This window comes from Polyodon spathula, chromosome 10, assembly GCF_017654505.1.
Source record: "Polyodon spathula isolate WHYD16114869_AA chromosome 10, ASM1765450v1, whole genome shotgun sequence".
NCBI lineage: Eukaryota > Metazoa > Chordata > Actinopteri > Acipenseriformes > Polyodontidae > Polyodon > Polyodon spathula.
The window spans coordinates 31,395,501-31,415,835 of NC_054543.1; the positions used below are offsets into that span (position 1 = coordinate 31,395,501).

General features: G+C 38.2%; 1 protein-coding gene across 1 annotated transcript in view; it reads right to left on the minus strand.

The window, feature by feature from the left end:
- Positions 1 to 437: 437 nt before the first annotated feature.
- The window catches only part of LOC121321935 (neurobeachin-like protein 1), a 43,115-nt gene continuing 23,217 nt past the window's right edge, over positions 438 to 20,335 (minus strand). The window contains exons 8-25 of the mRNA XM_041261325.1: positions 18,125 to 18,210; positions 16,472 to 16,778; positions 16,016 to 16,122; positions 13,000 to 13,086; positions 11,365 to 11,448; positions 10,747 to 10,845; positions 9,083 to 9,663; positions 8,751 to 8,883; positions 8,172 to 8,291; positions 7,528 to 7,834; positions 7,045 to 7,130; positions 6,567 to 6,656; positions 5,980 to 6,157; positions 4,249 to 4,382; positions 3,606 to 3,765; positions 3,140 to 3,242; positions 551 to 707; positions 438 to 443 (exon numbers count right to left, since the gene is read on the minus strand). Of these exons, the coding sequence (XP_041117259.1) occupies positions 438 to 443; positions 551 to 707; positions 3,140 to 3,242; positions 3,606 to 3,765; positions 4,249 to 4,382; positions 5,980 to 6,157; positions 6,567 to 6,656; positions 7,045 to 7,130; positions 7,528 to 7,834; positions 8,172 to 8,291; positions 8,751 to 8,883; positions 9,083 to 9,663; positions 10,747 to 10,845; positions 11,365 to 11,448; positions 13,000 to 13,086; positions 16,016 to 16,122; positions 16,472 to 16,778; positions 18,125 to 18,210 (2,825 nt within the window). The remainder of the gene's footprint in view (positions 444 to 550; positions 708 to 3,139; positions 3,243 to 3,605; positions 3,766 to 4,248; positions 4,383 to 5,979; positions 6,158 to 6,566; positions 6,657 to 7,044; positions 7,131 to 7,527; positions 7,835 to 8,171; positions 8,292 to 8,750; positions 8,884 to 9,082; positions 9,664 to 10,746; positions 10,846 to 11,364; positions 11,449 to 12,999; positions 13,087 to 16,015; positions 16,123 to 16,471; positions 16,779 to 18,124; positions 18,211 to 20,335) is intronic.

Sequence of the window (20,335 nt, forward strand, 5' to 3'; positions counted from 1 at the left end):
CCGCACTTTTCCTATTATACTATGCATTTGCCATTATTTACAAAGGTCTGCAATACGCTTTATCATACCACTCTGGGTTTACAGTGCTTAACCATGTTTTATTACACTTTGCTAGGCCTTTAATATGGTAAACTTTTCTATGGATTTCTACAGAGCAATCTAAACAAGCAAGGTTTTGTTTTAAATGTACACCATCTGCAAAGGGAGTGCATCACTAGCATTTTGTTTATGCATATTTGTAGCGTGCTGTGTATCAGGACTAGTCATATCTGTATCAACTGAATTTTATTAAAAACCGACACCCCACCACCATCATTGTAAATGGAAATTAGAGTTCTCATTATAAAAGTAAATAACCTTGGTGGACTGTATAGCCACTGTATTCCCATGTAAAACAGACATATTCCGATTCTATTATTAACATTAGGAATGTGTCATCACAACTGAGCGGGGGATGATAATACTTTAAATAACCGTTACACGGCTCAAGTAGTAGTATTAAGGATAATAATCTTTTTCGCTGTAGCTGGTACATTCTTTGGAACCCCACCTGTTCCTCGTCTCCTATTGCAGCAATGTATCCCAGGATACACTGCACCTCCTCCTGCACCACCCCTTTGCTGATGAAGTATTTGATCAGTCCGCACAGCGAAGCGCGAATCGTCTTCACATCATCCAGACACAAGTCATTCTCTTTACTGTGGGTTCTGTGGAAAAGAATACATGTTTTTTTAGCAACAATTTTGAGCATGTTCTCATTTGTGTGCAATTCTGCGTGTCCTGCAAAAAGATTTAGGTAACTTGCTGTATTTTTAGTAGTATGCTAGGTGCCAAGCAAGATATTAATATAGCATTCTGAGAAGGTGCATCCTCCATTTGTGGATGACACACAAAATCACATGCAAAGAAAATGGTACCAGAACAGATGTCATGTAAATGTAAAAAGAATAGCTGTGTAACTCACGGTGAGAACATGTCTGCAGATCATTTTTAACATTATATTAACAAACCTTCCGGAATCTCACAGAAATATTTACATAAATGTTACAATTAATCAACTGAATGGTTGATAGCAATTATTATTATTATTTTTTTTAACGTTTAATTGTGCAGTTCTGTTTTTGTATATAAAATAAAATCAAATAAAAGATCTGCATTTTCTCTGCAGCAGTCCAATCACAAGTGAGCGGAGGCGGGACATAAACAGTTGAAGGTCTTTAGTAGGTTTAACCAATGGGAGAGTCAAAGATCTGCCCCTTGTTATACAGGTATCCAATCATGAGTGAGCTGAGGCAGGACATAAATATGTTAGGGTAGGTTGTAAGCATAGCTAAATTTCGCACGATATTACTTATTAGAGAGAGAGTTATTGAGGATTATATGGAGAACTTCAAAGTAATATTTCAAATTGCTTTTTACAAATTAAAAAAAAATCTCACAAGACAGAGATATTGTAGTCGATTTGGTTATCTCATAAAAAATTGAGGCGTACTCCAGAAAATACCTGAACTGTTGAAGGCACCAATTTATCAAATAGGAGGTAATTATGTGGAATTACTTTCTCTGATTTCTGACTACGACAGCATGTTAACGCCCATATGTCACCTATTTCATAATACTATCTGATTATATTTTATTAAATTATAATAGTGTTCTACTTATTAAATAATAGTGATCTAAAATCTAATAGTGTTCTCTCTCTCTCTCTTTATACTTTTGCGCTTTAACTAAGAAAATTGGTAAAGCCTGTTTTGAGTGCTTCCGCCAAAAAAGTCTGAATCCGAATCTTGACACCTGTGATGTAATAATAAATAAAGCACAAACGTACACACAATATTGCACTGTACCCAGCTTATCTGACAGACTTCTAGAGGTATACATTATACTTATTACTAAATTATTTAGCTGACTTACTTATAACATACTTATTGTTATTCAGAATTTTATTAGGCCTAATATTTATTCATAATACTATTCTATTATTACTAAAATAGTAATAATAGGCCTATTTGACACTACAGTAAAACAAGGACATTATTTAATTTGACTGGTATATAAACAATGTTTTCATTTTGGAAATCAGTGCTATTTAAAATTACCAGATAAAAAACGTGACACAACCGACCAAAATACACATAAGTTAACTGCAATAGCCGGGGGGAGCTGTATAGAATATATCATCATACCAATCAGCATTGCCAACCCACTGACACGGGGCTTATCCCTCACATTCCTGATGCCAAGATTGCTATTTTCCATTGCTGTAGGTTCAGATTGGTAAGGAATCTGGCCTCCCGCCACTTCTTTCCCACAATTTATTCCATTTGAACCCTCACTCTTGTTGTCCTCACTATCAAAGGTTCAATTTGTCGGAGAAATCAGAACAATCTCTTTCACACTCTGAAGCCATTGTATACCGGTATCTCTTCACAGCATGTTTTCCTCTAGTGACGCCACGCCAACTTTGTGCATCTTCAGTGCGTGGTCTGTATTTTCCGGAATTATTGATGCCTTTTTTATGCCTCACAGAGCATTAAAATCTACCAGCGAGACGTAACTTCTTGCCTGTTATGAAATTAACCTAAGTACGGCCTGAAAGCCAAAAAATTAATTTCTATGTGAGATATGGACTTCAAGCAATTGCTTGTCAAAAGCCAGAGTATTCTCGGGTACTTGTAACAAGATTCCGAACAGCTTTATCTCTTCAGTGCCTAAGGTTCTGCTAGATTCCAAAGTGCAAGGAAGCCAAACACATAGCTATGTAAACAACTGATGTTCTGTGAAAATGTGTTGATTTGTTAGGATTACTATGCAGGACAGCCACTATAATATTGTTACTTTTATTAAAAATGTGCACAGATTAATCTACTGATTAATCAACTAGTGCCCATAAACTGAACAAAAATTTTAAACGATTGACAGCTCTAGTTACAAGTTTAAAGCCACCCTAAACTATGGCTTTTGAATATGAATTCTTATTATTTCCTTAAAAAATGCAGTGGCTATTTTTAGAAGTTACAGTTCTGTTGCACAGTCAAGGAAGTAAGAATATTAAAGAGAATTTAGGACTTTGGCTAACCTTTTAAAAACACCAACACATACACAGCATGTAAAGAGAAAACCTGTTGAACAAACATACCCGTAGTAGAGACGAATAGCATCCAACACAAACTGGACTCCATACTTCCTCCTGAACAGCTTCCGGCTATCTTTGATTATTGTCGACAAGTACTGAATGTGGCCTGACAATCAAGAAATAAACAAACAGAAGACAAATTAAGCAAGTAATTAAAAGTAAATGAGTTTAAAAAAAACCCAAAACAAAACAAAAAAAAACCCACTTTGCATCTGCTTGTAAGGTACTGCAGATTTAAAAAAAAACATCCCCCGCCTCCATGCTCTGTGTACATTTACAAATATACACTGACAAGCGAATGGACATTTGGATTCTCCAAATAACTTGAGGTAAAGTATGTCATTACAAATACAGAATGGGTTCTCAACATATGTTTAATAGTCTAATGTACAGCATATATAAGGGGGTAATAATAATAATAATAATAATAATAATAATTTCTCTGCCAGCCTCCCTCCAGCCCTCTCACCGATTCTGAAGGGGAAATCTCCCTGGTTCCAGATACGGAAGTCTAGAAGCAGGCACTGGTACATCTGCTGCAGCAACACTGTGTTCTTCTCCTGGTTCACCTGCTCTATCAGCAGCTGCACAGCCACCAACACATTCACATCCACCATACTGCTTGGCAGCTGAAGGGATTGCATCAAAAGGAAAGCCATCTTTAGCATTTAAACTGAGAGAACATTGTTTCTGAACGTTAGAACAAAGCTACAGCAATTAAAACAGAAGAATAAAAACAGACTTTTTGCATATAACATGAACTCAGGGGGCATCTCGAGGAGTTCACATTTAAGGGATCCATGGCAAATTTTATAGGAAACTAATTTTTAAACCCTTCTCTCAACCACAATTAGAAAAGGCTAAGCCAAGATGTTTTTAGAGGTAATTACCACAGCCCCGACCCCACTGGGTTGATCTAACCCGGAATATTAGCATCATTAAATTCAGAAACAGTTCACTGATACAGATCAATGTGCAACGTGCTGTGCCATCAACTCCCCTTACCCAATTAAAAGCAAGCACAAAAGGGACATCAGGATAAATACATAAACCATCAAACTCTCTCAGTGACTCAGGGCAAGGCTCCATGGCAAATGTCAACACCTCCTTACCTTTTGTAACAGGGCCCCTAAGGTAGCAACTCCATGGGAGTGGATAAGATTCTCCTGGTTGATTGGGTGTCTTTGAATGAAGTGCTTGATCATCAGGAGAAAGGTAGCTACAAAATTGGTTTCCAATCTAGCCTCTGAAAATAGAGTAAACAAAAAATATGTATCGAAGTAAGAATTCTTTAATTCAAAGTGCATTTCAACATATGATTAGGCTTGCTACTATTCGATTTTTAATTTTTTGCGAAATCGACGATTAATATCAAAGTTTATTTTAGAAAGAATTTACCAGTGTTTTTCAATTTTTATTTTTCAATTCAAGCAGAGAATGGGTGAAATTTACTTTTATGCTTAAAACCCCCCCCCAATTTTTTTTTTATGCCATTGAGAAACGTTTCATTTAGCGAAACCCCTTATCATATTCAACATGACCATGGTTACCAACATTCTAATTGAAACGACATTTGGTCACAGCGAGCTATACCTTGTAAAGATAAACATCCTACACAAATTAAAAAACTGTCTCAAATAAACCACAGAAACCGCAGCATAAATGTGTAGTACAAATTTACAAATACAAAGATGCACAAAACAAACCATTTGATAGTGGAATAGAATAAACTTGCACTCATTATTCAGAGTGAGCTCCACCACTCTCCTGCTTCAGCACAGCTGGACTCACTGGAAGGCAAGGCAGACAGGGCCGCTATGTCTTCAGTCGTCGGTCAGGGTATTGTGCACAATACTGCACAATTTAAGTTTTCCTCTTGCGCCAAACTAGTTAATGTCACTATATACCCATAACAAAATCTAACCTACAACTTAACCCGCTAATTTCAAAGCAGGCGCTTAGAATGACAGGCGCTGTAGCTGGCAAATGAACGTGCACAGTCAGTACAGGTCTTGATGATTGACAGTCATTTAAACGAGTGAGAGAATTCAGCACTGCTTCAGCCAACGAAATGTGTCACAACAGCGTGAAATGACTGACAGTGAAACTATAGTAGCCTACTAAGGCTAAGGGACCACTGTGATGACTGACAGCAACCCCTAGTCACAGAGAGAAAAGGAGACGGGACAAACAAGTATAAAAACACACCAGAGATGATTTCTAAAATTATTATTTTTGGTAAGAAAATAAAAAATAGTGAGTGGGTTTACCGACGTTTATCCTAAGTAAATTTCAGTCAAAATTTTGATGAATTTGATGTTTAAAGAACTTTACCAATTGAAATCGAAAAGTAGCAGGCCTACATATGATGCATAAGAATATTTATAAGCCATTTTCACTGGGTTACAGGATGGGATTTTCACTGCAAGAGTGTATTTACCGACTCAGACAAGCAGTCTCAAATCGGCATGATGTTTTACAGGGTTATAGGACTGCGAATGTCCATGTATGCGGGTAATGTTGGTACCAGTAGAAGTGAATGGGCTTCTATTTGTTTTCTAATCATTACCAACCTTTATTTAGTCTGCTGTCAATTTAATTGAGGGAACAGGTTGATGAAATGAATACTGTTAAGTGGACCTTGCAGTTGAATGGAATTCTGGAGAGGTGCCTCAGGTATGATTTTGTAAAGCAGGTGACATCAGCATGGTAAAAATCGGAAAAGTGGCGCAGCTAATGCCGTGAACAGGATGACGTGAAATGGAATACAAAAGTCAAAATGTGCGCTCCGATTGGCTGAAAGTTCCTGAGTAGTAGATCATGTCTATTCAAATCTTTCTTACCTGATGCCCTGGAGGACGGCAGAACCACCCAGTCCCCGTCGGATGGGGTCAGCAGTTCAGGAGTTATGTTCTCAGCTGCTGCAGCATCTGCTTCACTCCTCTCAGCGCCAGTCAGGTGGGTTATTTGTTCCAGCAAGGGGAAGAGGATGTTTAAACCACCAATGCAGTTGATCATGTCCTGTAGTGATGATTAGCATTGTTAAAATCAGCCCTTAGAAAAGGGAGAGAATTCAGACTCAGGTTTCATTCTGTTCTACAACTGCATGTTAAAATGACCCAGTGTGATTCTTAGCTGTTTTTCTTACTGTAAGTAGAACATGAGTTTTTTTAGGGACGCTTTAAATAGGCATAGCTGAATATGCAAAGGTCGAATCTTCAGGTGAGATGAGGAAACAGAGGGAAAGATATGTCTTCTTACAGGTCAGTTCAGCCGTAGCATACGTTGTGCAGCGTAAAATGAAAATAAAAAACAATTTCATGTCAGCTTCATTTTTAATTGGCTCCATTTTGTCAGTATACCACAACAACCAGTGTAATTAGGCACATTACATAAAAAAGGGGTTTTCATACTTCAAAGTGGGTCTTACCTTTATGTCCCAATTAACGACTTTATTCCCAGTTAATCTCCCATGGAGAAGATTTGGAGACAGATCAAGGCAAATAGGGTTTTTGCAGGCCTGTAAAAAACAATTGTCATTTGTCAAAAAAAATAAAATAAAGTGGGGTTTTTTTTGTAATAAAAACCAAGCTAAAAACTTTCAGACTCCTTTTATTTCTATGCTTTACTTTTATGTATTTGGCTTAAAACTTTTGTTTTACGCTTTGTAAACAGAAAGTGTCACATGATTGATCATTGCTCATCTGTCATATGAAAGCTGTTTGTTTCACTGACATTACAGGTTTTCAATTAACCTGGGTTTATTCATGCTTCCCCCACCTAGTATAAATCCCACATCCAGTAAAGCTGACGAGCTAAAGAACTTGGGGAGAATAAACACACGACCGAATCAAGCTGCAGGTAACCGTTTCTAACCTTTTCCCTTTTTGTTGCTGCTTATGACTCACCTTCGGCGTGTAGTAAAGGAGAAGTTTAGATGGCATTTCTGCCAACTCAGACTCTTGAGCTTTCAAAAGAGAAATGCAATTTGGTCCTACAAAAAATATATATATATAAATAAATAAACCAAACAAGCAAGCGTATCAGTGACATTCATCTCCCTCTGCAGTCGTCAATTTAAAATTAGAACGATGAGTGACATGGAAAAGATCACCATGACCTAGGTCAGCATGTGAAAATTCAAGTGACAAAATGACAGGTGGACAGATGCCTTCATACTACTATATATGCCACCCACATCAGAATAAGCGATCAGATATTTGCAAAATGATGAATGTAAAATGCAATAATTTTTCCACTCCGTCCTTACACATCAAGATTCCAATTGTCTTAACTTGATTAATAGTACTTTATTGATTGACAAGGATTCCTCAGCATGCATACGCACTGTATACTGACTAACCACAAAGAATGAAATCAGCAGTCTCTACCTGCCAGATATAGAGCCTTGACTTGCGCTGGTTGCAGAGCCTCGTGGAAGACCAACACACTGCCCAGCTGCCCCTCCAGAGAGGTGGGGGAGCCCCACTCGCTGTCCTGGGTCCCTGCAGAGATCAGCTTGGTCACAGACTCGGGTTTTCCTGGCAGGAGCCCGCCCCAGCTGGGGGAAGACAGGATCGCCCCCAGTGATGCCCGGCCCGGGGTCGTGGGAAGTGAGAAAGGGGGGTCTGGGATCTGCGAAGGGGGAGGAGTGGTCGTCCTGTGGCCAGCAGAGCCGATACAGCATGAGTTAAAGGGCTGGAGAAAGGAAAGGAAAAATAAAATAAAAGGAAATGCGTTCATCATGCCTACTCGTATGGAAACACTTAAATTCACATATGGAGAATCTAAAATCGGAATCAATCTGCTTGTTTGAGGAATCAAGTCCTAAGTCTTCTACTGTAAGAAATTTACACCAGTTTGGAGCTTGAATCAGGTTGGGGGTTTAATCTGATTCAAGTACATTGGTTTAAAAGCATAGATTCCAGCCAACGCAATTAGGTTTGTATGTAAGCTCTGCATTTGTTTTTGGGTTTAAAACAAGATAGTATCAATTCCTTATGCACGTAAACATAGTAAGTGGAAAAGATCTTACCTCATTCATAGTAGGAAATTTTAGAGGGGCCGACAGCTTCTGCTGTCCATTGACATATATGTACACCAAACTCTGTCCAAAGGGCCTCTTCCCTGGCACATGAACAACAGCTATACTGTGCTGTTAAAACACACAGAACAAAAGTACTGAGCTTGTGAAACCTTTGCAGGTTCCCATTACATAAATACATTAATTAGTTACAATTGACAAGACAGCAGTTCTGAATTAGCCAGCAAAAATTACTAATAGTGTCATAAATAACAATCTTTCCTTTAACTTCCCTGAAAGAATAAGAGTATCACTCAGGTATAGCCATGTCGAACCAGTGCCTGGCTGCCCATGATGGCCCTGTGCCTTACAGTGTAAAAGAGTGATAAACGATACTTGACAGCACTGGATTACTATCGAAAAGCTCACTTAGATTCACATACAAATCTGACAAGCTTCTCATTGACTGTATGAGGCTCAGAAGAATTCCAGAGCCAGAAATACAGCTCAGCAATTAATCAATGAATAGATTTAATTTGAAAAGAAGCCAGGGCTTCCTGTTCAGGTTTTACTCTAGAACAACGGGCTTACCCACAGGGAGTCACAGAAACAGTGATCAGGAAGCATGACGGTCACATACTCTTTCTTGGTGCACACGGCTACTACCAGAACTCCAGAGGAAGTAAGAAAGGCTTCAAAACCAGTCCCACTAGCTGTGAAAAAGCTGAAAAAAACAAGATAAAAACTAATGCAAACCAATAAAGCAGCTGTTTTTTTAATATGCAGTCTTGCTGTTCTTCCTTTTAGGAATACAGCATTTTTTTCTTACTTCTACTTCTCCATTGTTATTTGCGTTCACAGTGACCACATCAAAACAATAGACTGACACTTGCCCAGTATAAAGATAAAAAAGCACTCCCTACCTGTAGAGTTGCTTTCTCTTCCCTCCTTTACTGAAGAGCCCACTCCCCTGTTGGTCCTGATCCAAGCACAGCCAGGCGTAGAAACTGAAGGCATATCCTGGCCAGCGCTGGATTGTGGGCACAGAGATCCCTGCCATGCTAGGGGACAGGTCAAAGTACTGCAGTGCACTATCAAGCCCCTGTTTGCGAGCCATCCCAAGGATAGCCCTCATTACCAGTACCACGTATGGGTGGGCCTCTTTCGGGTCCTCGGTCCTCAAAAGCCTAATTAGCTGTAGAAGCTCCCCTGTGCTCAGTGACTGGCTGCCAAGAGATCCTAACAAACTAATCAGGTTCTCCGCGCAAGTGCGGTGAAGGCAGGTGTGAAAGTTCAAGGACTCCAAGATGCGGAGCACCATGGAGGCGTTGACACATGTGTTGCGGCTCTGGCGGTTGAGGCTGCAGATTCTTTTCAGCCAGTCGGAGATGAAGATCTGAAGGTCGTGCGAGTCGAGATCCGGGAGCCACTGGATAAGCAGCATGAGGGGCTGGACGTTGCTGATCCCCAGAATCCCAACTGAAGTGTGGTCCCCTTCAACAGCCTGGAGCAGAGAGGAGAGCGTGTTTTAAAAGGGCTTTAGAACATGCAGAAATTAACCCCACAGAAAGCAGGCTCTTGGAGCAATTCATAGATTTTTTTTTTTAATTATAGAAAATATTAAATTCTGGTAAAAATAACACCTAAACTTTTTTAAAAGCATAACATTTTAAGTATGTCCATCCATAGGGTTTATTTAATTATGCGTTATTTTGGTGTATTTTTATGTACTGTAGTAATATTCATAAGTGGGTCAATAAGTAACCCAAGAGTGAGCTGTTGATAAGCAGCCAATGTTACATTTAGTCTAATCTTACTATCTTAATGGGAGAAGAATGTCATTCAAACTGTTTCATAATACTCTTAAAAGCTGCTACATTTAATTAAAGCACATATTTTTTTTTTTTCCTATCCAGACCCTCCAGGATTGTGCGAAAACAGAAGGCAGAGGGAGAGATCTGTGCCTGACCGGGAGATGTCTAACGATAATTAAAATGAAAAACACCTTACAGGCTAAAAAAAAAAAAAAAAAAAAAGAAGCTTTCATGTTAAAACATATTTTTGGAGACTGCAGGAAGACCAGAAAATGTGTAGGTATTATTCCGACAGTACTAGGCTAGCCTATATTAATACAGGTGATGCTAGCAAGGAGGTTCTTATTTCTCACTTTAATAAAAAATCTACACTTCAGTGACACAACCTGTGTTAAAGGGTATGGATACAAATTATGCATCAATATCTGTTGCAACAGGCATTGCTGGTACATATTGGGCATTTATATATATATATACACACACACACACACACACACACACACATATATATATACATACATAAAACATATATAAATATACACACATATATTATGACTATTACACTTGACTTGACTAATATTCTGCTTGAAACTTCCAAGACCTACTAACAACCAAACGAGCAAGATGGGCCGAATGGCCTCCTCTCGTTTGTAAACTTTCTTATGTTCTTATGACTCTAAAGCTCAGAGGGTAAATACAGCATAATAATGCACATTATTAAGTTTCCATTAATGCCAACAGGGTTTATGAAAAAAAAAAAAAAGAAGATTTACCATGTTCATAAGTTCTTTCAGCAGCTCTCTTGATGGCTGCCCCAGGGATTTCAAAACTTCATACAAATGTGTGTAACCAATCCTCTCTTTGAACACCTCCTGCAGAAGAAAGAGCACAATACAGGAGCGTTTGATAGATGGTTGATACTGTAATACATATAAAATGCAAACTCTGCATTACACTGAAAAAGCAGTTTTTGTTTTTATGCTCAAAACATTACAGCGCAGAGACCTGGAAGCATAATAACCATATTATCAATTAAGTGGACCATTGCTTGGTCCTAATAAAAAGTCTATTTTTCTTGTGTAGGTCCTGCATTTGTGTTTCGTAGGCTACGAAGGTTCATAACTTTTGCTGTGCTTTTAAAGCTCAGATAAGTATCTTTGTTACTTATGCAAACCGGCTAAGCAGACCGCTTACACCCCAAGTTACTCCATTTACCTTCAAACACACTATATGGCAGAAACCTCTTCATGGTGGGTCAGGCTATTAAAAGATCTAAGCTCTTCGCAGAAGAAGCAACAGGAAACCGCAACCTCTATGCAATCACATGTAGGTAAAAATGTCCTATTCCTATATCAAAAATAAACACCTGTTTCTTTAATGGTGTAGTTTACCTTAGCAGCAGGGGACTTGAGCATCACTGTAGTGAGCGCTTTTATTGTGGATACAGCCAGGCAATCCAGCCGACCCTGAAACACCTGCAGCACAGCATTAAAACCAAAGGAAAAGGAAATGAATGAACACAAAATTATGTTTCCTAAACTTCCCTGGTTACTACAAAATGTAGAATAAATAAATGCATGCATACATTCTTATGTTTAGCCAAACGAGAGCAGACCTTTTTTTTCTCAAATGCAGTTGTATTTAAAGAGCGGTAACTTTCTAAATATTTCATTTGTAGCATTTATTTATTTATTTATTTTCAGGTAAAGGATGCATTCAAGTTACATTTTAGAAAGCATTCCACTGTATTCATGATGCGACCTTGTTTGTCCAATCTGAGAAAGAGAAGCCAGGAATTTGAAAACCTGCTTTAAGCTAAATTAAATTCTAAAAGCCTGCTCTTTTTTCACCTTTAAAACATACATTATTGAATTGACTGGTTAAGCATTACAGTACAGGGTTGCATTTCCTGGCTGCAAAGCTAGTCCAGCAACAAAGGCTTTTGCACTCAAACCACAAGTATGTGCACTGCACAGCTTCATCAAATGCTCTTTCTGTGGTTTTGCAGTCCTGGTTCAAGCTGTTGTTTGCTGACAGGAAAGACCAGATTGACAAGCATTAAAATAAAAAATAAAATAGTAATAACTTATAAAAAGAAACAAAACTGCACCAAACAGCACCTTCCCCGGCAGTGAAGCCAGTGGCTTTGAAAAGCATTTCCGACACACACACATATACTTTAAATAATAAATAATAATAATGCTAATAATAAACCCATGGCCCAGCACCAAAACTTAGATGAAAAAGAGAAAAACAAAGAGAAACATAACCCGACAACAATGGAACAGCAACCAGGGTAACCATTCCAGTACAGTATATAGCACACTGTCTCTTTCTAGATTCAGTTGAATTGGGTTTTAAGAGAAAGGTAATAGTATATAGGGCCTCTACCACACAGAATGGAGAAAGAGCATGGTATGAGTTTGAATGCAAGCTCTTATAGCCAGGTCAGCATTCTAACCTAGCAGAACTAGAGGGACAAAGTCCTCAAGTAGACATTCGAACCATTACATACTTTTTAGACATAAAAATATGTACTCAATATATAAGGGAAGGTCGGACAAGATCATATTAAAAGGACATGATTGCTTTCAATCATCTTGATGTTTGATATTAGTGGGTTTGCATAATGTTAATATGGTTTTATGAGATACATTAGCCCACAACTGAAAAAAAAAAAAAACACGAATACTGTTAAAAAACGAGTAAGAAACAACTTAGGCAGACCTGCATGGGTGGAAGCAATGGAAAAGTGGGTGGATGCTAGCTACATCACATATAAATACCATGCTTGTGTTACAGTATATATACAGTACTACCTGTACACAGCCCCCGGGGCTGGTAAACATTACCACACTGACCTTGGCGTTGTTTAAATTGAGGAGGAGAAGCTAATGAATCAATACACCAATCTCACGCCCAGTTTGATATTAACTCTTGTTTTGAGACGGCAAGGCTTACAGTACTGGAATGGTTATTGGATTGTGCTGCACTCTCTAGCAGAGGTGAGGAGTCGCTGGGAATACCTGGTCCTCATTCATTTCTGTCAGAATTTTGTTGGCAAGATCTTTCTCGCTCTTGTCTGCTGCCTTACATCTAGCATTTACAACCAGCTGTTGAATGAACAATAAGCAATATAAGGTGTTTCATCAGCAATAAAGGGTCATGACATTACTTAGGGTTTGAACAAATACATATTATGGGAAAAAAAAAGCATGCAGAAATAAACCAGACTTTACTGTAGAAAACTCCTGTCTTTATGAAATATCATTTGTAGATAACATTACAGTATCCTGTAATTGGCAAATGTATGCAGCAAGTAATGTATTAATAATGTATTATGTAGTGTTTCAATTATAAAAAAGTGTAATTAGATAAGTAGCATGCTAATGTTTTAGTGAAAAATCTTAAGGCACCGTAGGCAAAACAGACACAAAAAGGTACATCATTACTAAAATGAATCTAAAGCTAATAAATTAGCTTTACAGCAAAACAATAAGAATTTGTTTTAACGCAGTTGACTGTAAATAAATGTGAAATAAGGTTTCCTGAAAAGGGGAACTGGGTTAGGGCCACTTTTTTTTTAATATATCGTCTAGGGCAGAACCCATTCACAAGGGAGAAAAACTATATATTTTATAATTTGTAATCCATACAGCAGCATATACTTTCACCTTAAGACAAATTTAAGCAAGAATGCGTTGGAGTAAATACACATTTAACAAATGTTGTTTTTCAGTCAAACGCATGTATTCCTTCTTTTACACGAACCTCCCCCATCTGTTCCTCTATCCATTTAAACGACTTTTTTTTTTTAAACCTACACTACAGGTTTTTCTCCTGAGCCAAAGAGAAACTGAAGTCTGGAAAACAAAAATGGCAGCAATGCTGAGGGACTTGTAAGAATGTTACATTTAAGAGACACATTAAAAACACTTTCTAAGCATTTGTACACAACACTGTTAATGAGAGCAATAATGTTTGTCAGATAGTATCAAACCAACGACTGTCATGGAACACATTACAGATCAAATCATCTCAGACAGGCTTTCAGATTCGCCTGAAGGCACGCTGCTCTGTGAAAAATGACACCAGGTGACACAGACATGCAGATGACTTCAAACCAGTTCACAATTTAAACCTTCACTTTGAAGCACAGGTTAGCGGATACAAATGAGGCAGCTGCATTTGTAGATTGTAATACTTCAAATGCAGGCAAATGCATTCTAAATGGAAAGATGTAGGATTTGTATTTGAAGGGAGCATTGGAGGTTTAAGATTAAGTTACTTTTAACTGTCATTTGCACATTTTCTTCATCTCTGTTTTGTGCGATTTTGAAAATCACCTGCTGGATTTTGGCTATTGTATTGCGAGTCTTACACTTAAAAAGTGATACTTGGTTAACATTATGAACTGAATTTTTGTTTGATTTATGGTACACGCAACGGTTCCTAAGCAATCGCTGGGACAGAGTGTAAATCCAGCTGGTTTCCCAGCCACAAAGACATCTCAGAAGAAACGGACCATTTCAACAGAACTGTAAGAAATATGCACAAAAGGTCGGGTTCTTCAACAGGTCATCTAACAGGGGCTAATCCAAGTTCCAGGTACTAAAAGGTGCAACAATTAGATGAGAAGGGTGCTCTACCTTGGGTTTAGTTACAGCTTTAATTCTAGGTGTTACTGAGGAACTTGGCAATTGGCTCCAAAAACCTTTTTTAAATGTTCCAGGGCTGAAGTTGTGTGGTTCAAATCAAACTTAACTTCCTGGTGCTCAATATAAAATGTCTTCCATTATAAACTGTGCACCAAATCTAAACCATGGTCTATTTTAAATACAGTAGAAACTAGTACAGAGATGCAGGAGGGGTACTCCTGGATTATAGAGGTCCTAGTAAATAAAGAGATGCAGGAGAGGTATTCATGCAGTATACAGGTCCTAGTAAGTACAGAGAAGCGGGAGGGGTACTCCTGCAGTATACAGGGCAGCTGCGTGCGACTTGCACCAAACCACTTCAGCTCAGATGATTCAATGGGCCTTATTCATGAAACTATTTGTTTTTCAAATCCTGTTTTGTTTAATTATAAAAAGGTTAAAAGGGTACTGCTTGTGTGTTAAGAGTTCATTCTCCTGTTTAAATTGTCTCCATGCTGGGGCCAATGTTTCTAAAGAGAAGTGGAGACAGTCACATTCCATTGTACAAGCTACTAAATTAAATACTGGAGAAAACACCACAGCAAATCAGCCATCAAACAGATAAGCAGATATGCTTCGAGATCTATAAATAACTGCCCTATCCCACTGCTGCAAACTGAGTGGGAACTACTAGTGCTAAAATACATTTTTATATTAAAAAAAACAAACAAAAAAAAAAAAACATGTATTGTTAGTCTGTCTGTCCCTATTCAATCAGTGTGGAGCTAGATAGTAATGGAACAATTTTGAATTTGAAGCATTCATGATTTTTTTTAATTATAGCTGGAGCAGGGATCGATAGAAGACTCCTATTGCATCGCAGTTTGATCATTTTCTAACTGAGAACAATTAAGTAACATTACCATAACCTCTCAAAATTGGATTACTAACCCATATTGTAACACAGAATGAAATTTCTTGTAAAATAACAAAAAATAATAATTTTCAGTGGCTTTACATCTACTTATGTCTTTAAATAGATATATGTTTTAGATAGATGGATACAGACAGACAGATAGATAGATGTTTTAGCTGTGGTTTACCAAAAACACAACACCAAAAAGAAAAGAATGCAGGTCAATGATGACTTCTTATTTATGCAACGGTTATAAAGTCGTTATTTACATCCACCTACTATAATTACTATAATGTATTACCGGTGGTGAGACACTTGCTGCCCAATACCCATGTACACAATAATAAAAACAACTTGGTTTACAGTAAGTTTATACACACAGCTTTGTGCAAAGAAGCCAAAAAACCTTCCCCCAGCCTCCCACTTCAAAATAAAGAAAAAGAGCAGAGAAGTGACCTTGTACAAGGTGTCATGCTAGCTGGTACGTACCTTGCTGTTCTGAAGCAATCGGATGAGGTGCTCAAAGCAGTTGCTGTTTAGGAAAATGGCCTGAAGGACCGGTCTGTCAGAGCAATGAAACATTTCAGTGATGGTGTCTAAGCAATGAAAAGACAAAAGAACATTTTTTTTTTTTTTTTTTACAAAAAGTCTACATGCCCACATTTTCAATGAAGACACATCAACAGGAATGAAAAAGGCATTTATTAGAAAAAAGGGGAGTTAATCTTTAAATTTACTGAAAACGATTGTGTTCTTAACTTGCGACAATGCCTTTTTGGGGGGCTTTAGCAAACATCTCACTTGCATGCAGTGCAATAATAAGGCATCAGGAAAACCTCGAAACTTTAAAAATATATAAAATTGCATCTGCAAAGCTTGACGCACACACCTCTGTCTAGATGTGGAGCCCCACTCTGGCTCTGGGGGTGCAGAAGCAATACTCACTCAGCATCTGTATCTGCAGTGTGATAAACCTGTTTTCCCACTGTCTGGATTTGGTCTTGACAGGCAATGCTGTGGGGTCTGAGTTGAGCAGCTTGAAGTAATTCTCCAGGATGGTGCTGATCTCCACCTGCCGCTGGTCTGAGCTGCTGGACAGCAGCATCTGCACCACTTCGGTCAGGCATTTCAGGGTCAGCTCGGCCTTCCGGTTGATGTCATCTGGGTCCTTATCCTCTATAAAATCACAGTCTGCCAGTAGTCTCATCAGGACCTCCACGGTGGCTGGAGAAATCGCCTGAAGTGCATTGCGCTGGAAAATATAGAGATGCATTTGTTTTTGTCCAACTTCGACCCAAAGAATAAAACAACAAGTGCAATTAAAGTTTGGAACATATTAAATGCAGGGTGTTCCATAAGCTGGCTGAACAGGCATACATTTTATTAGTTATCTCTCCATTTCTTTCAGGTGTGAAATGTGAGTGGAGAAGATACTCAACATCCTAATGCTAATATGGGATATTACCCATGATGCTTGACTAATCTATATAATAGGTTCCTTACATTAATGCTCCACAATAAATACAACTGCACCTGTCAACCTAAATAAATACCACTGCTGCCCAGGATTGTGTTAATAAGTGGTCACTCGGATATTGTTTCACTTTGAAACTTCATAGTGAAGTTCTTAAGCAGATTACTACAACCATGTCTAAAAACTACAGAAATCCTATATGAAACAGATCTTCAAGCCAATATACTTCTTGAAATACTAAATCAGTTTCTTAAAAGACATTATCAACTGTGTATTAAACCATCCTTAACACAAAATTTCAGCTCTTATTTTTTCTCAAAGCCAGTTAGAAAATCTGCTTTTTGATCTACACAGCAAACAGACTTTCCATTTGCCACAAACTGCCCAACACAGAATTTGTGGTAACACCTCTCTGTCAACTGAGTGGTGACATTTTAATCTTTTTGAAAATAGTTTAACACAGATACTACCAGATAGGGAATATTTTGAAACTGTCTATGCCGTCTATAAAATATATTACTTCAAGTGTTTTAACCAGCAGAAGAAGCTTGTAACTTGAGTAAATATATGACTAGTTCAGCAGTGTGTTCGTTAGGAAGAATTTGAAACGTACGGTTACAGACACAGGTTTGTTTAAAAGCTGCGGGCAAGCTCCGTTCTAGTTCAGTTGCTCTGTTACCCAAATGCAAATTTAGCACGACTGTCAAACTGCAACCAACTAACTCTGACATCCGGTGAAGACAGATCACAGATCCCTATAGATGGTAAACAAGGGTAGCAACCTCCAGTCATATCACAGCTAGAGGTTGCATGATTACCCAGTGTGTGCTGAGGTGACCTGCAGGCTTCAACTCTGATTTATCTGTAGATCAATCATAATTTAGTAGGCAGACATACAAATGCATCTGTATTCATCAGTGAGCTAGACCTATATCAATGAGCCAATGCCATATCGGGTAGCTGTTCATACTAAACACACTGGAAAAAGAAATAGCCTAGAACTTAAAAGCCCCCTTTCTTTAAAGGTAAAAGCACCATTGTTTGTTCTGCACATTTTTTTTGTAGGCTTCCCAAGGGCCGCCAGCAATCTGGATATCCAGAGAATCAAAAGTAGGCTTCCATACCTGTCCTCCAGCCACAATGGCCCCAAAGAGATGCAGAAGGCAACATTTTAGGCTCTCCTTCAGATGTTCACTCTCTTGAAAGCATTCTGGAAGACAACAAAACAAAAAACAAAAAAAGGAGACAAAAACATCAGTATTAATAATCTAGGAACTAACTTGGATGATACTAATACTAACATGCATCTCTGTGCTGCTGATTCTATTCTATATTCATCAGGACACTCCATACAGGAGGTCAAAAGGGATCTGTAGACTGCATTTGACATCATACAAAAAATAAAACAAAAAAACCCCACCATCTCACGAAAGGTTGTTACTTAATGTATCAAAGACGCAAACTATGTTATTCTGTTCTAATAGAAAGCAGTACAAAAATCCATCTTGGACTACTGTTACACTGAAACGTGAGATAATAAAGACAGTTCCTTATTATAAATACTTAGGCATATGGATTGATAAGCATCTTACATTTAATCGTCATACTGACAAACTGATTTCACAAGGTAAGACCTATTGATGACTACTACTATTCTCTCTGTCCTTCATTATGGTGATTACATTTACCAGTTCACTTCTACTCAGTCTTTTCATAAACTAGATGTATTTTACAAGTCATGCTGCAGATTTGTATTAAAATGTCCAACCTTGACTCCAACATGTATGTAAAATTAGGCTGGCTTTCAATTACAGACCAAAGGCTTTATCATTGGTACTGTTTTGTGTTTAAGTTTCTTAAAAGACTGGTGCCTTATTTTTTTTTAACTGCTCTGGTTAATAGGTATGATACCAACTACAGTCTGTGTTAAGGATTAAGGACCTGTACATGTTCAGTGAATTTCCTAAGCTTATGACTCCTAAAATGATTAAGACAGTACCAGACATAATATTGTGTTGTTTTAGTGTATATGTTTGTTGTAAATGAGATCTAGGTCTCAATGGGTTTAATTCCTGTATTAAATAAATAAATAAATAAAAAGCTATTATTGATGTTTTAAGGGTATGTTTGAACTACAACCCATGTGGAACTTGCATGGGGTCTTGTGACAGAAATATGAGTTCTGGTTGGAAATCTCCCTCCCAACCTGTGAGGGCGCTAAATAGCGAAAGGGGAAGTCTTTGGACGGGCTGGCCTGACAGTTCATTTCCTGGGTCGGTAAGTCGGTCAGACTGGATGGAAGCAAGACTCTGTTGCAGGAATGTATTGACTCGGATGGTAAACGAGGTAGCAGCTGTAAGCAATACACAGCTGCAATCGCTTACCAAGGGGTCATGCGTGATAACATAAAGGGGCCGGAGAATCGTAAATCTTTTCCTTTGCTTGGTTTGTATTAAGGAACTGGAAAGACCGTGAGAGATGCAGAGAAAGCATTGTGAAAGTATTCATGAGTGTTTGTTTTTCGTGTTATTAGTAAGTGTCTTGTTTGTATCACTAGATGGCTAAACACTAATCCGTAGCTGTCGCCAAGGGCCAGCACAAAACCAGATCAACACAGCACTGCTGTTACGATTAATATTGTTAGCGCTAATTGTACTGCACCACAAGCACAGACAGCACTCACTTTGGACTTTGTGAACATGTATGTCTAATTGTGTGTGTTAAAATGTACCGTGGTTATTATTTACAGGTCTGCAACCCCGTTTTTCATTGCACAATACACATTGGCATGTATTGCAAAAGCTTTATTATTTACTGGCTGGTCATCAGACCATTGAATTTAAAAACACATAAAACAATCCATGTCACCCATACTTTGTTGCCTGTTTGTTCTATGTGATTACTGCACCAGCACTGCACCTGCTGTACACCTGCTACTAATTGCCACGTTGCCACAGGTCTGTATTCTTGAACACAGTAATATAAATAAAGACCTGCATACTGCATACTGCAGCTGTGCAGTCACACCCCAGGTCCAATCCAACATTATCATTTTTTGTCCTATAGGTAATCTGCAGAGGCAATACATAAATACATTCTAGAATATTGCATACACTACAAAGCAAAATCATTGTAAAGAAAAGTGTGTTGAACGTAAAAGTGTGATAGCCAGGCCTAATCATTAATTTTCTCACCTTTAATAGCTATAGCAGCATTATCACTGAACGTCCCTTTCTTAAGCAGTTTAAGCATGCGGTACACAGCCTTAAAAATACTAACTGAAATATCTTCAGTATAACCGAATGGGAAGACATGATGGTGCTGCTAATGCTATT